Source organism: Pipra filicauda, unplaced genomic scaffold (assembly GCF_003945595.2).
Source record: "Pipra filicauda isolate LSUMZ 115617 unplaced genomic scaffold, ASM394559v2 scaffold161_size1661140_pilon, whole genome shotgun sequence".
NCBI classification, from domain to species: Eukaryota; Metazoa; Chordata; class Aves; order Passeriformes; family Pipridae; genus Pipra; species Pipra filicauda.
Window position 1 is genome coordinate 61972 of NW_024104118.1, and position 14943 is coordinate 76914.

At 55.8% G+C, this 14943-nt stretch overlaps 1 protein-coding gene across 1 annotated transcript; it reads left to right on the forward strand.

Moving 5' to 3' along the window:
* The first annotated feature begins 5426 nt into the window (after positions 1-5426).
* Positions 5427-14931, forward strand: LOXL1 (lysyl oxidase like 1). Its single transcript, XM_027712335.2, has 7 exons — positions 5427-6441; positions 12012-12120; positions 12911-13048; positions 13340-13496; positions 13581-13676; positions 13867-13982; positions 14240-14931. Exons 1-7 carry the CDS (start codon positions 5427-5429, stop codon positions 14244-14246), a joined length of 1638 nt encoding a protein of 545 aa, XP_027568136.1. The 3' UTR covers positions 14247-14931.
* The last annotated feature ends 12 nt before the right edge of the window (positions 14932-14943 follow it).

Here is a 14943-nt window from a genome sequence, read left to right on the forward strand (position 1 = left end):
GAGCCATGGGATTCCTCTTGAATTTTGCATTATTTGTGGTGTTGCCCAGGTTGGGGAGAAGGAGGAGAGGAGCCACCTCCCCACACACATTTGATTTTTAGTTTTATTGCCCCAAATCATATGTTTCCCCCCTTTTTTCTTCCATTCCTGCCTCAAGACTGGCTCTGCGAAGGGAAGAGCACAACCCTCATTTGGCTTTGGAACTCCTTCCCATGGGGTGCCATCGCCAAATTCACGGAGGAAAAAGACTTTTAGGGACAAGATTATTCAAATAATCCCTCTACCACTAACTTCTGGCATCATTTCATGCTCTCCTGTACCCACCTGGGAAACCAGGAATACAAAGCCCGGGGGGATTTTTGTGGGTTTGGCCAGGGCTGCAATGACAAATCTGCCTTTCCTTGTCTTGGAAATGACCCCATGGGTGGAATCAAGAAGGTGATGGTTGGACAGGGGATTTTGAAGGCGTCAAAGTGGGATTTGCTCAGGTGCTGGTGTTTCCCTTGCTGCAGCCCAGGGTGGGAGGGAGGGGAATGCAGAGCACCCGTCCAGGCACAGGGGGGGAAGGGATGGAGCAGGAGACATCCCGGCTTCCCTGGGGTCCATCCTGAAGGATGGCTGAGACCTGGCACACTCAGCTTTCTCAGCAATCAGAGGGATGTGAAGAACAGGCGTTTTTATTATTCCCTTTCAATCATTTTTCTACTTGTTTTTTGCCTGGAGAGAGGAGAGCCATTGGATGATGGGATAAGGAGATGATTCCTTTGCAGTGGTGGCACGAGCAGATTTCCTTGTCAGGTGAGGCTGTAACATCTCTAAATTTGGCTCAGCTGGGTAGAAAATTAATAGGAAAACCGTGGCTCCATCAGGGAAAAGTGGAGGTCTCTCTCCTCTTCCACTGGGAGCCTTGGGAGGCTTTAGTCCCATCCACTCATCCCCACAGCACAGGGACTGAAGAGCTGGGGGATGCTGACCCTGCTCCTGGGGCTTGTGGTCATTGATGAGGTGGGAACTGGAGAAGAAAGGGGAATTTCTGCCATAAACTGCTAAAATTCCCTGGGGGAAAAGTCTGCTGTTCCCCAAAACCTGTTTTGGGGCAAGAAAGCGGAGATTCAGGTTCAGTTAAATTCCCCCTTTTTCTCTCCTGTGCTTTTCCTCACCCGGCTGTCTTGAAAATCAACTCAATCCTGGAAAATCCGTATTAGAAAGGAGGCAGGAAAATCCTGGGAATGAGCTTCTGGGTGAGTTTGATGGGGATGGAGCCAGTGGAACCTCAGTGCCACCCTGCCCCACGGTGATCACGTGTCCCCCTGAATTCCAGGAGGTGACACCCAATCACTCACGTGACTCTCCCAATTCTCCTAAAAATAATAGCAACGAAAACCTATTTTTTTAGGGAATTAAGTCGCTAAGGAATTTGATCACTTGGGAATGCAGTGAACTCCTGGCACTGGTAATTTATTTCTGCAAAGGAAAAGTAGGATGGACAGGCTGAGGGGAAATTTGGGATTTGATCCCAGCAGAGATCCCAGCTGGCGGCTGCCTCAGTTTCCCCAGCGTCCTGCTTCACCTCACCCTCTTCTTTGGAATTCCCTTAGCTCTGGTCCTGGATACCAGCTCCCACATCCATTCCCATATAAATACATAAATATATGAATATATAAATAAATATATATATATATATATATAAATATTTCCCCCTATAAAGATAAGGGGGTAAAAAAGGCTTCGGGGGGTCCAGCCCCTGTGCCCTCTCCCCACTCCCCGCCTGGGGAAGAGGTTTCTGTGGAGCTGCGGGGGAGAAGCCCCTGCAGAGGTGGCTGTCGCCGGTGTCACCCCGGCGCGCTGGCACCGCAAGCGTGGGCTGCTGGCACCATCTAGTGGGGGTGGGACCCCCGTACAGCGGGACAGGCCCCTCGGTGTGTCCCTTCCCACTCCTTGGTGGCCCAGGGACGGAAGCCCTCTGGCCACCCCTCTCTACGGAGTCTGAGCCCGTGTGGGGCTGTGGGGATTTGGGATGGGGCCCTGCGTGTCCCCTCCCCGTTAAGGGTCATGGGTGGGGGTGGCAGCTTGTCCCCTCGGCCACCACATCCCGGTGGCATCACATGGCCTGGGGAGTGGGACGGGGTGCAGAGCCAGGTGGGACCCTCAAACCTATACAGCCCCCCCCCTCCTCCCATAACCCCTCCACCTCTCTCCAGGTCTGTCCCTGTGCGTGTCCCTCCCTCTGTACCCCCATATCTTATCCCTCCCCATTTGGGGAGAAGCAGAGGGAAGTGACCCACGGCCAGCCCCCCATGTCCCTGTCCCCACTCAGGACAGGCGGCTGTGGGGATTTGGGATGGGACCCTGCATGTCCCTCCCCCTCCCCGTTAAGGGTCGTGGGTGGGGGTGGCAGCTTGTTCCCCCCGGGCATTACATCCCGGTGGCACCACATGGCCTGGGGGAAGGGATATGGAGCCACACAGGACCCCCACCCTTGCACCAAACCCAGACACCCCCCCAACCCTGTCCCTGTGTGTCCTTCCCGATCCATCCCCCCAGATCCTGCCCCTCCCCACCCGGGGGGATGCAGAGGGAAGTGACCCACTTACAGCCCCCCGTGTGCCCCCCGTGGGGCCTTGGGGTGTGGGAGGAGGAGGTTAGTCCAGGATTTCCTTCCTGGCCAGCGCTGCGCTGCCTATTACATCAACTCTGGTATTTCCAGTCCCCGCGGGGAGAAGGGAGGAGCCAGGAAAAGCAAGGAAATATTGGGGGATGCAGGGAACTGGGGAATCCCACGGGTGGGATTCAGGCCCCTCAATAACACTTGGAGCCGGGATCCCCCGTGGTCCGGCTGGGCTTGGCCCCTTGGAGCCTCAGCCTGGCTCCACCCCTGGCTTTGGAGCTGGGAACGAGAGCGGCAGGAGGGAGGGAAAAGGGGAAAAGGAAAAATCTACATGTGGAAAACACACGTCCCAGTGGGCGGGACTTAAAGCAACAGGGAAATGCCAGGTGGCACAAGGGCAGCTGCAGGGACGGGAGGGTGGCAGGGATTGGGGTGCCCACCCCAGCTTTTGGGGTGCTGCCTCAGTTTCCTCAGGGAAATGCCAGGATACTGGGATGCTCTTTCCCAGCCTCCTTCCTGCCCCAAAATATCCTGCCTATGGATGCCAGGCTGGGAGTGTGGGGCTGTAAAAAGGCAGGAGGGGGTTCAGGGGACCCAAGAGAGGACAAGGAGCCCAGATCCTTCATTCCATGAGGTGAAGGAGAGAGCTGTAGTGATGATTCCAGTGTGGTGATGGATTCGGGATCGACAGGAGCTGGATCCAGCTGGCAGCAGGGTTGGGGACCCCCCGGAATCACTCCTCATGTCCCCCCTTTTTATTTAATATTTCCAGCACCGAGTTACCAACTGGTCTCCGGTTTTATTCCGGATGTTTTATACAGGACCCATCCTCATTTGGGATACACTACCATGGGAAAAATAATCCCAGATTGACCCAAAGAGTAAAATTCTGGGAGAAAACTCCATTTTTTGAGCACAGTTTCCCTTTGAAACCTACTGAAAGCTTTTGTGAGGGAGTGAAGGTGCTTTTCCAGGCCCTCACCTGGCATCAGTCCTCTGTGTGGATAGGCACTGGTGGTAGGTCCCTTTGGGAGAAAATGGGATCCTTAAAGGGTTAAAAAAGGGCTAAAAAATGAATTTTCAGGTTTTTATCCCAACTGGCTTTTATCCCATTTTGCCTGCAGCCAGCGCCCTGCAGCTTTTCCTTCCAGCTCCTGGAGGGTGGATCTGTGTCAGAAGTGGGTCTTAGGACCAAAATCCATAAAATCTTCCCCAATTTAAAGTTGTGGATCATTCCAAGGTAAAAAAAAAAAGTGTAAAAAATTGAAATTTCAGGCTTTTATTCTGAGTGGATTCATTTTGCTTGGAGCCAGCACCCTGCAGCAGCCCTTTTTCCCAGCTCCTGGAGGGCAGAATCCATGCTAGAGGTGGGACCTAGGACCATGATCCATAAAATCTTCCCCAGTTTAAAGGAGTGAATCATTCCAGGGTTAAAAACAAAGTGCAAAGGCCTGAAATTTCAGGTAAAAATCTGAAATTACAAGTTTTTATTCCGAGTGGATGCATTTCCTCTCAGCTCCTGGAGGGCAGGATCCATGCTGGAAGTGGTTCTTAGGCCCAAAATCCATTAAACTACCCCCAGTTTTGAAGGCATGAATCATTCCAGGGTTAAAAAAAAGTGTAAACCACAAAATTTCAGGTTTTTGCCTGGAGTGGATGCATTTCCTCCTGGCCCCAGGAGGGCAAGATCCATGCTGGAAGTGGTTCCTATGGCTAAAATCCTTAAAATCGTCCCCAATTTTGAAGGCACAAATCACTCCAGGGTTAAAAACAAGTGTAAAAACCTGAAATTTCAAGTTTTTACCCCAAGTGGATTAATTTTGCTTGGAGGCAGCAGTCCTTCCTCCTGGCTTCTGGAGGGCAGGATCCATTCTGAAGGTGGTTCCTAGGACCAAAACCCTCAGAATTCAACCCAGTTTTGAAGGCATGGATACTTCTGTGGTTTAAAAATGTGTGAAAACCTGAAATTTCAATTTTTAATCCCGAGTGGATGCATTTACACCTGGGTCAGGGAAGGAAGGATCTGTGCTGGACGTGGATCCTAGGACTAAAATCCATCCCCAGTTTTGAAGGTGTGACTCATTCCAGGGTTAAAAAGAAGTGCAGAAATGTGAAATGTCAGGTTTTTATCCCAAGGGGATTCATTTTGCTTAGAGCCAGCACCCTGCAGCCTTTCCTTACAGCTCCTGGAGGGCAGGATCTATGCTGCAGGTGGTTCCTAGGACCGAAACCCGCATAATTCAACCCAATTTTTGATGGTGTGAATCATTCCAGGGTTAAAAAAAACTGTCAGCCCCAACATTGCACTTCTTTATCCCAAGTGGATGCATTTCCTCCTCGTCCTGGCTCAGGGAGGGAAGGATCCGTGCTGGAGGCGGTTCCTAGTACTAAAACCCTTAAAATTGTCCCTAGTTTTGAAGGCGTGCATCACTCCAGGGTTAAAAAAAAAAAATAATAAAAAAAAAAAAAAAAAATGTAGAAAGGTGAAAACTCAGCTTTTCCCCGGAGTGGATGCACTTCCTCCCGGCTCCTGGCGGGCAGGACCCGCGCCAGAAGTGGTTCCTGGGACCCAACCCCGCCGAATTCAACCCAGATTTTGACGGCGTGACTCACCGAAGGGCTGAAAAAAAAAAAAAAAAAAAAAGAAAAAGAAAAAGAAGAAAAAAAGAAAAAGCGCCGCTCACCGCAGTCGGAGTTTTTTTCCCCCGCGCATCCCGCCCCCGCGGGCGGGCGGAGGCGGTGCCGGGCCCCCGCGGCGCCGCTCCCGCCCTCGGCCCCGCTCCGTGCGCTCGCTCCGCGGCGCTCGGCGGCGGTCGGGATGGCCCGGCGGGCGGGCTGGGGGCTCTGGGCCGCGCTGGGCTGCGGGCTGTGCCTGCTGGCGGGCGGGCAGGAGCCGTGGCGGCAGCTCATCCAGTGGGAGAACAACGGCCGCGTTTACAGCCTCCTCAACAGCGGCGCCGAGTACGTCCCGCCGGGGCAGGAGCGCCCGCCCGGCAGCCGCTTGTTGCTGGCGGGGGCGGCGGGCAGCGTCCGCCGGCAGGCTCCGGGCTCCGGGACGGTGCGGGGACAGGCGAGACACCCCTTCGGCTTCGGGCAGGTGCCCGAGAACTGGCGGGAGGGCCCGGTGGGCGACGGCGCGGCCGCGCAGCGGCGACCGCCCGCCCGCGCGCGCCAGCCTTCATCCTCCTCAGCATCGTCAGCATCAGCATCAGCATCATCCTTCGCGTACGCCTCGGCGGGGCAGCCGCCGTACCCCCAGTACCCCTTCGCCCCGCAGTACGAGCCCTACGAGGCGCCCCGGGCCTACGACGAGGCGTTCACCTATTACCGGAGCACCGGGACCGGCGGGGCGGCCGTGGCGGCGGGGGCGGCGGCGGGGGCCAGCGTGGTGTACCCCTTCCAGCCCCGCGCCCGCCACGAGGACTACGGCGAGGAGCAGAACCCCTACAGAGCCCACTACCCGCTGCCAGAACGGCCCTACATTCCTGCCGTGCCCCAGCCGGTGGACGGGCTGGACCGGCGGTATTCCCATAGTTTGTACCACGACACCGGGATTGCACCGGAGCAGAGCCCGGACTCGTACGCCAACCAACAAGCCGTCAACCACGGCGCGGCCTCCACGGATAACCTCCAGGCGGCCGTCGGGACGGGGTACGGGGGTCAGTACCCGCCCTACGAGCCGCAGCCGCCGTTCCGGGCTGTGGAGCCGTACGGGGTCTCTCGTCCCGAGTCCTACCTGCCTGCCAGGAGCCTCGAAATCCCCCAGGCTGTCCCTGATAGCCAAGCTCGGGTCAGCGTGGGCAGCGTCTACAGGCCCAGCCACGGTGGACGGGGTGAGTTTGGGGGGCACCCTGGGGTGGGTGGCAGGTCCCCTGGGTGGGATGTGCCCTGGGTGCTTTGTTATTCCCGAGGGCAGAGTCCCCTTCATCCATGTCTGATGCCAGTCACTCTTCAAGGATGCTCCCCCAGTGTTGTGGGGACAAATATGGCTAAGAGGTCACCGAGGGGCTATTGGACACCCTACATGTTTTAGGAATGATGTTTGAGGTGGTGAAGAACGGAGAGGAAAGGGAAGGGACGTGAAGGAGCAAGTCCCAGTGTGAGGTCTGGCCTTGATGTGGGTCTGTGCCGTGTCCCAGGGCATCTCATACTTGTGGGATGGGTCTGTGCTGTGGCATGAGGGGACACTGTGCTCGTGGGGTGGGTATGTGCCATGTCCCAGGCCACCCTGCCTGCGTGGGGTGGGTCTGTGCCGTGGGTTGGGGTCACACCGTGCTCCTGGGGTGTCTGGATGCCACATCTCAGGTCATCCTGTATCCACGGGGTGGCTGTGTGCCGTGGGCTGGGGGCTTGCCATACTCCTGGGGTAGGACAGTTCTGTATCCCGGGTCACCCTGGCCGTGTGCCCTGTGCCGGGTACACTCAGCTCACGGATGGATGGATGGATCTGCGCTGCCTCAGCCAGGGGCAGTCGCTCCCAGCGCTCCCCCCGTGCCGGCCACACCAGGGCCGCAGCAGGGGACCGAGGTCACAGCAGGGACACCCTCGTTTCATGTCCCACTGACCCCGATCCTGGTGAAATCCTGTGGCTTTCAGCTGAGCCTTGCCAAGAGTGTTTTTGCTCCATGGTAAGTTTGGAAGCAAGGCTGGAGGGTGTGAGGAGCAGCAGCCTGGGGGATCAGCCTGTCCCTTGGGAAGCCCATCTCAGCTGGAGCCTCTGACCAGTCTGACCCCATAACCCATCCAGCCCCATCCCTGGTTTCTGGGAAAAAGCCATCCCAGAGGATTTGGGCTGGGGGAAGCGTTCCTCCCAGCCCTGCCTGTTGCATGCGAGTGAGTAAACACAGCAAGAGCAGCCGGGCTGGGTCAGCCCAAGGTCCAGCTGGGAGAGAGCTCAGGGACAGGGTTTGTACAGAGGATCTTCCTCTGGATCCCCGCTGGCCTCACCAGGAGCAGCCTCTCCTGCTGGGCATGGGGTGTGGGGGGCAATGGGTACCGGAGGTGAGGGATGAGGGGGGTGAAGTATGTGAGGATGTGGGATGCAGGGGCAAGGGATACAGGGATGAGGGATGCTGGCAGTCCCGTGCCTCTTTGAGGGACGCCTGGGGACAGCTGCCCTGCAGATGACCCAAAGCAGCAGAGGGAAAGGGGAAGACGCCTGCCAAGTTTGTCGCCTCCCTGTTGGCAATGGCTGTGTCCTTCAAGGATCCGTGGGAGCTGGGCCAGGAGGTGATGGTGCTGTGGCTCCACCAGGGGAATCAGGGTGCTCGTGGGTGGGTCAGCAACCCTCGTTGGTCCATCCGCAGGACACCCGCCTCTCAGTGCCGGAGCCCCTGGCCTCCGCCTTCACATTTTTCCTTAATAAGTCTAAAGGCAGGAATAAAGATCATCCAAGCAATTTAGAGAGGTGGCCTGGCCTCTCCTCTGGGTCACTTGCTGCCCTATCCAGCTGAGCTTTGTTTAGGGAAAGCTGTCACCTCCCTGGGGCTCACCGAAAGCCCCTCCAAACCTGTCACCTGCAGGGCCACCCTTCAGGATGGTTTCTTAATTGGTCCAAACACTTCATAAAGCCGAATCAGATGTTAATTATGTGTCTAAGCTCTTTAAGAGCCTCTTAATCCCACCCGGCTCTGCAAGGAATGTGCAGCATTCCTGGCCCCTCGCTGGGGTACCTGGGGGGTTAATTAAGCAATTAGATCCCACCAGCTTTTATGAGAGGGTTTATTGGGGCTTGTGTGAGCACGGTGGATTGTCCACCTCCCTCCACCCAAACCAGATGGAGATACCTTGGAAGATGAATTGGAATAGTTTCCAGTCCTAAATCTGTAGGTGACCAAGCCATGGTGGAGGTGGGAGAGGAGCATCTCTGTGTGGGTTGACCAAGGGAGGGGGACTCTGGGCCAAGGAGATGGGGAGGAGACCTCAGACGTTTTTATGTCTCCTGCTCACAACCCAAGGGTCACCCAAATCTTGCTCTGGGGCTGTATCACCTCAGGCCAGAGTACCTCCCCTCTCATGGGGTTTGGACAAGGTGCTGGTTCCCAACAGGGCTTCCCACTCTTGACTGACCCCTAGGAGGCATCTCCAGGGGCTTCCTCACCCTGACCCCTGCTTGGACCCCATCTGCAGAAGGGTTTTTCGCCTTGACCTCATGGAATGGATCACCCAGGGTTGGTGTTGGAATGAAAGTGGTGTTTGGGAATTCCATGGGGTGATAGGGATTTTGTTACCCACTAAACTTCAGTTGTGGTGACACCTGGGGGTGCCATCACCCATTGATGGGGCACCTGGGCCAGGAGATGATGGTCTTCCTGGGAATGTCTTCCTTTGGTGGGTTTGGAGGTCAGTTTGGGTTGATTTCAGGTGTTTAACAATGAGCTGGGGATGCCAAGATTCAGTGGGGATGAAGGGGGATGTCAGGAGGTGCTGGAGGAGGGATTCTGCAGGGATGGGATGGGATGGGATGGGATGAAGGGGTGCACCAGAGGGTGTTGGAGGAGGGATGCTGTGGGGATGCTGCATGGATGGGGTGAGATGGCATGGGATGAGGTGGGATGGGATGAAGGGGAATATCATGAGGTGCTAGAGGAGGGATGCTGTGGGGATGGGATGGGATGGGATGAAGGGGTGCACTGGGAGGTGCTGGAGCTGGAATGCTGCAGGGGTGATATGGGATGGGATGGGATGAAGGAGTAATGGGGTGTCAGTCACTCAGGGTATCCCCATGTCCCCATCCCCACCGCTAAAACCACCCTGCTTTGGTGCTCCTGCCTCTCCAGGGCTGGGACCCAGCACTGCCGGGCACAGGGAGGAGAGGCAGCTGCCCTCTCGGAAAACTGCTGGAGCTGGGATTTTTGGGCTAAGCCCGGCACACCTGCACAAACAGCGCGGCGGGAGCGGGCCGGCCTTTTTTTATTATTCTAATTTTCACGGTGAAGAAGAAGGAAATCTTCTCTGGCAGCTCCCAGGGCAGGCCGAGGGGCCGAGGAGGAAAAACAAACATTTTCCTGCTGTGGTTGTCCCGTTTCGGAGGCGATGGCGGGGGGGCTGCCAGGGCTCTCACTTGCAGGAGGTGGGAAAACGCTGCCTCAGCAAAAAAAGTCAGGATTTGTCCAGCTGGGATGGGGACAGTCGGGTTCCCTGCTGTGCTGAGGGGACATTTGTAGGGTGGCAAGGCAGGATCCTGCCATCCCATTAACTCCAGCAACTCCGGCACTTGCGGTTTGACCCTTCACTGCCGAAAGTCAGGCGCGAGACCCTACAATAACAGCGGGGCCATCCAGGGCGAGCTCCGTCGTGGGGGGAAAATAAAACTCCCCGTTGGTAAAGGAGTCGGATTTCTCTCTGGAGCGTCCAAGAATTTATTATAAACAACAGTGGGGAGGAAAAGCTGTTTTATAAATGATGACAAATGTTCCTCTCGCAGGCCCCGGGGTCGTTCTCCGTTGCTTTTTTTATTATTAATTTTTTTAAGGGAGGGGGGGGAAAGTCTTTCCAAGCTCTCCTGATTTTCTTGCCCCCGGCTTGTGAGGCCCCCCCTGGGCATTACATCAGCAGCGATGACCAAGCGAGCGGGGCAGGAAACGAGCTCCAATGGAGTGACGTGATCCCTCGAGGGAAGGCAGGCCCAGAAACAAGGAGGCATTGTTCTTCTTGTCCAAGGAAAAATAGGGAAAAAAAGGGAAAAAAAAGGAAATGTGCTGGAAACTGTCTGGGGGCAAAGAACGGGTGGGGCTGGAGCCCCTGGGTGCCTTGAAAGGGGGTGGGGACAAGGATGAGGATGGGAATGGGGATGAAGATGATGGGGATGAGAGTGGGGACAGGAGCCAGGATAGGGATGGGCAGGAAGGTGAGGATGGGAGAGGGGTGGGCAAGAGGAGAGGAGGATGAGGAGTGATGATGGGGATGGGGATGAAGATGGAAACAGGACTGGGGATGGGCATGGGCATGGGCATGGGGATAGGAAGGAGGAAGAGGATGAAGGGTGAAGATGGGGATGGTGATGAGGATGGGAATGAGGATGGGGACAGGGATCGGGATGAGGAGAGGGCTGGGTGTGAGGATGGGGATGAGGAAGGGGATGAGGATGAGAGGTGAAGATGGGCATGGGGATGAGAATGAGGATGAAGATGGGAACAGGGGATGAGGATGGGGACAGGGATGGAGAGGAAGATGAGGAGAGGGATGGAGAGGGGGCTTGGCATGAGTATGAGTATGGGGGAGTGGAAGGGGATGAGGGTGGGGACAGGGATGGGGTTGAAGATAGGGATGAGAATTAGGAGAGGGATGGGCATGAGGACAGGGATGGGAAGGGGATGAGGATAAGGAGTGAAGATAGGAATGGCCTTGAAGATGGGGACGGGAACAGGGATGGGGATGGATGAGGAGGAGGGTGGGAATGGCAATTAGGATGGGCATGTGGGAAAGGAGGAGGGGCAAGGATGGCGATGGGATGGGGACAGGGGTGGGGACAAGGATGGGGGATGAGGGTGAAGATTGGTTGTAGATGATGATGGGCAGGAGGACAGGGATGGGGATGAGAACAGCACTAAGGATGGGAATGGGGGTAGGCTGGCGAGCCTGCAGCAAGGACAGACCCTAAGCAGGACTTTGCAGTGGGCTGGCAGAAGGGAAACTGAGGCACAGAGTGCCTGGGGAGTATCCCTCCCTCTCCCAATCCTTCTTGAGGGGCAGATGCTGGGGCATTTTCTGGGTCAGTGGTGGCGGAGGAGCCTTTGGGAAGGGGAGGTGTGAAAGGGCATTGCTGGGGGGGAAGTTCCAGCTCCGTTAGGGCTCCATAATAGTTTTGGAAACTGAGTCAGCCCCTGCCTGTCCCTACCTCTGTCCGTCTGTCTATCTGTCTGCCTGTCACAGGTCTCTTCAGTGTGGCCCCAAAGAACTGTTGAGAATTCAAGGAGATGAGGGATAACAGCAAGGGCTTCCTGGGGTTAGCTCTGCACTTTCACCCCTGTTTTGGGGTGAAAAACAGGAAACGGGGAAAGAAATAGGGATTCTCCTATCTTGGGGGTCATGTCACCCCTGTCCCTGACTGCCACAGGGGTGGGAGGCTCAGGGGAACCCCAGAATCCCTCTCAGGGGGGCCGGGCAGGGCTGAGTGTAATCGCTTCCAGGAGGGTGGGTTGAGCAATCCCGCTGTAGGAAAATGGAGGATTGGGATTTGCCAGCGGGAGCTGGGAGGGAAGGGGAGGGGAAGGGAGGATTTTCCATCTGCAGCTTAAAATTAAAAAAACGTGGCGGTGACCGAAGGAAAGCTTCCCCCCTTGGCCGCTTCGAGGAGAGGACTGTGGTGTCCCCAAGCCTTGTCCCCAAGCCCTGTCCCCATCCTCAGGGCTGTCCCCAAGCCCTGTCCCCATCCTCAGGGCTGTCCTCATCCTCCTGGCAGGTCTCCCCGACTTGGTGCCGGACCCCAACTATGTGCAGGCGTCCACCTACGTGCAGAGAGCTCACCTGTACTCGCTGCGCTGCGCCGCCGAGGAGAAGTGCCTGGCCAGGTAGGAGCAGCTTTCCTGGGGGTGACATGTGGCCTGGGATGAGGGGGACATGGGGACACAGCGGGGAGAGAGGGGGGACCCGGGGAGTGGAAGGGGGGATGTGCTGATAGGGGAGGAGGATGAAGGTGGGGGATGAAAGGGGAAAGGGGAGGGGAGAGAGAGGAGGGATGGGGAAGGAGGAAAAGGATGAAGGAGGAGGGTGGAGGGCAGCAGAAAGAAAGGAGAAAGGGAAGAGGAAAAGGGAAGGGGAAGAATAGGAAAGAGGGAGGGGGAAGGGAATGATAGGAAAGAGGAAAAGGGAATGAGAAGAGGGATGGGAAAGAAGAAGAAGGATGAGGGAAAGGATGGAGGAGAAGAAGGGAAGGGGAAAGGGAAGGGAAAGGAGGGTGGAGGAAAGAAGTGGATGGGAGAAGGAAAGGGGAAAGGGAAGCAAAGAGGAAAGGGGAAAGGAAAGGGGAAGAAGGATGAAGGAAAGAGGTAAGGAGAGGAAAGAGGAAAGGGGAAGAAGGATGAAGGAGAAGAGGGGAAAGGAGAGAAGGAAAGAGGGAAGGGGAAAGGAAAGGGCAAAGGGAAGAGCAAAGCAAAGCATGATGGAAGGTGTGTGGTGGGTTCTCTCCTTTTTTCATCATTTCCTTTTCCACGGAGGAAACTCTCCCTACAGAGGCGCTCGCTGGGGATTTTCCTCCTCGGGGTGCCAGGGCTGACACTCCACCCTGCACCTGGGGGGCTTCTGTCCCCCCGGGGCTGGGGCTGAGGGGACGTGGGGTTTGACCCTCCCTGATGTCCCCAGCACCGCCTACACCCCCGAAGCCACCGACTACGACGTGCGGGTGCTCCTGCGGTTTCCCCAGCGGGTGAAGAACCAGGGCACGGCCGATTTCCTGCCCAGCCGGCCCCGGCACAGCTGGGAGTGGCACAGCTGCCACCAGTGAGTGTCCCAACCCCACCTCCCCTCCATCAACCAACTTTTGGGGGCAGCTCTAAGGCTTTTTAATGGCATTTCCCCCGTTTTGTGGCTTTGCTTTGAGATCTTGGTGGGAGGGGGGTCATTGCCACTTGTCCCTAGAGCCAGCACGCTCCTGCAATTAATGTCCCCAGGGAGGGAGCTGGAAAGCTGCTGGGGACCCAGCGTTGATGAGGAGCCCCCAAAATCACATCTGGGGAGGGAGCGGCGTCATTCTGGGCGTCACCCTGACTGCCATCCCCCCTCCATCCCCAGGCACTACCACAGCATGGATGAGTTCAGCCACTATGACCTGCTGGATGCCACCACGGGCAGGAAGGTGGCCGAGGGCCACAAGGCCAGTTTCTGCCTGGAGGACACCACCTGCGATTTCGGCAACCTGAAGCGCTACGCCTGCACCTCCCACACCCAGGTGACCTTGGGGGGGCTGGGGGAAGAGGCTGCTCGGGGTTCATCCCCTCCCCAGCACACCTGAACCCCCCTTTTCTCCTCACAGGGCTTGAGCCCGGGTTGCTATGACACCTACAACGCCGACATCGACTGCCAGTGGATCGATATAACGGATGTGCAGCCGGGCAACTATGTCTTGAAGGTGGCCAGGGGCCTCGAGGGAGATCTTTGGGGCAAATATTCCTGTTTTGGGGGTGGCTTGGGGTCTTCCAACCATCGTGTTCAGGACCTTCTTTGCTGGCATCCCTTTAACATGGGTTTAGGTGCTGCTCGTCCCCCCTCTTACTAATTTTTTTGGGGGTGTTTTTTCCGTCCCTTTTGCCCGTTTTTAGGTTCAAGTGAACCCCAAATACATCGTCCTGGAGTCAGACTTCACCAACAACGTGGTGAGATGCAACATCCACTACACCGGACGCTACGTCTCCACAACAAACTGCAAAATTTCCCAGTAAGGAGATGGCCATGTGTCCTTCCCCATCCTTCTCTTCCTTATGTCCTGCTCTGTTTTTCCCTTGGCCATCAGAAAAAACCAGCTGGGGGTCAGACCTGAGTGGTTTAGTTCTTTTTTTCCTCCCTTCCATCTGTGTTTTCTCTGTGAACCAAAAAAAAGAAGCTGGATTTGGCCAATGGTGGGGCTGGGGATTGGTGTCTCGCTCCCTTTTGGGATGTTGATACTGAATTTTCTGGGATTTTGTTTTCTTTCAGATCTTGATGGGAGCAGGGCCAGAGGGATGTCACCTGCCTCAGCCTCTGTCCCCTCTTCAAAAAGAAAGCCTGAGCTCCTCTGCCCCACCAGAGACCCTGGAGCCTACCAGCAGCTCCTCGAGACACAGACTGCCCCCCCGCCCCAAAAAACCCCCCATGCCTTCACATTAAAAGGAGGGGAAGCCAGAATGACTCTTTGAAATTTTTTTTATACTTAACTTTTCTTTAATCTTAGTTTTTTACCATTTCCTGAGGGGATCCAATGCTGGGTTTTAGCTGGAATAAAGGCAGGGACCCATAAGTGCTGTATAATGATATAAATGCATACTAGCTCTGTAGTCCTTAACCCCTTTGGCTTTTTTTTTTTTTTTGGGGGGGGGTCTCTGGCCATGTCATGTTTCCCCAGGGGGAAGAAGACAGCCTGGATTTGGAGCTGCTGCCCCAGGAAGGATACTTGGCCCCTCTTTTTGAGGTGGCTGCCACGCCAGGATGCTCCAGGCACTTTTGGGACTGAAGGTGCTGGAAATCCCATCACCTTTAATGCAGAAATCTCTCTGTCTGCCCAGCTTTTATAAACACAGAGAGTCCTTGAGATGACTGGAAAGCTTGGTTTATTATTTTTATTATTATTAATGTTATTTTTATTTTCACAAGCTTTAAAACCAGAAATCATTAAAACACGTTGCTTTTGAGGGGTTGGTGTT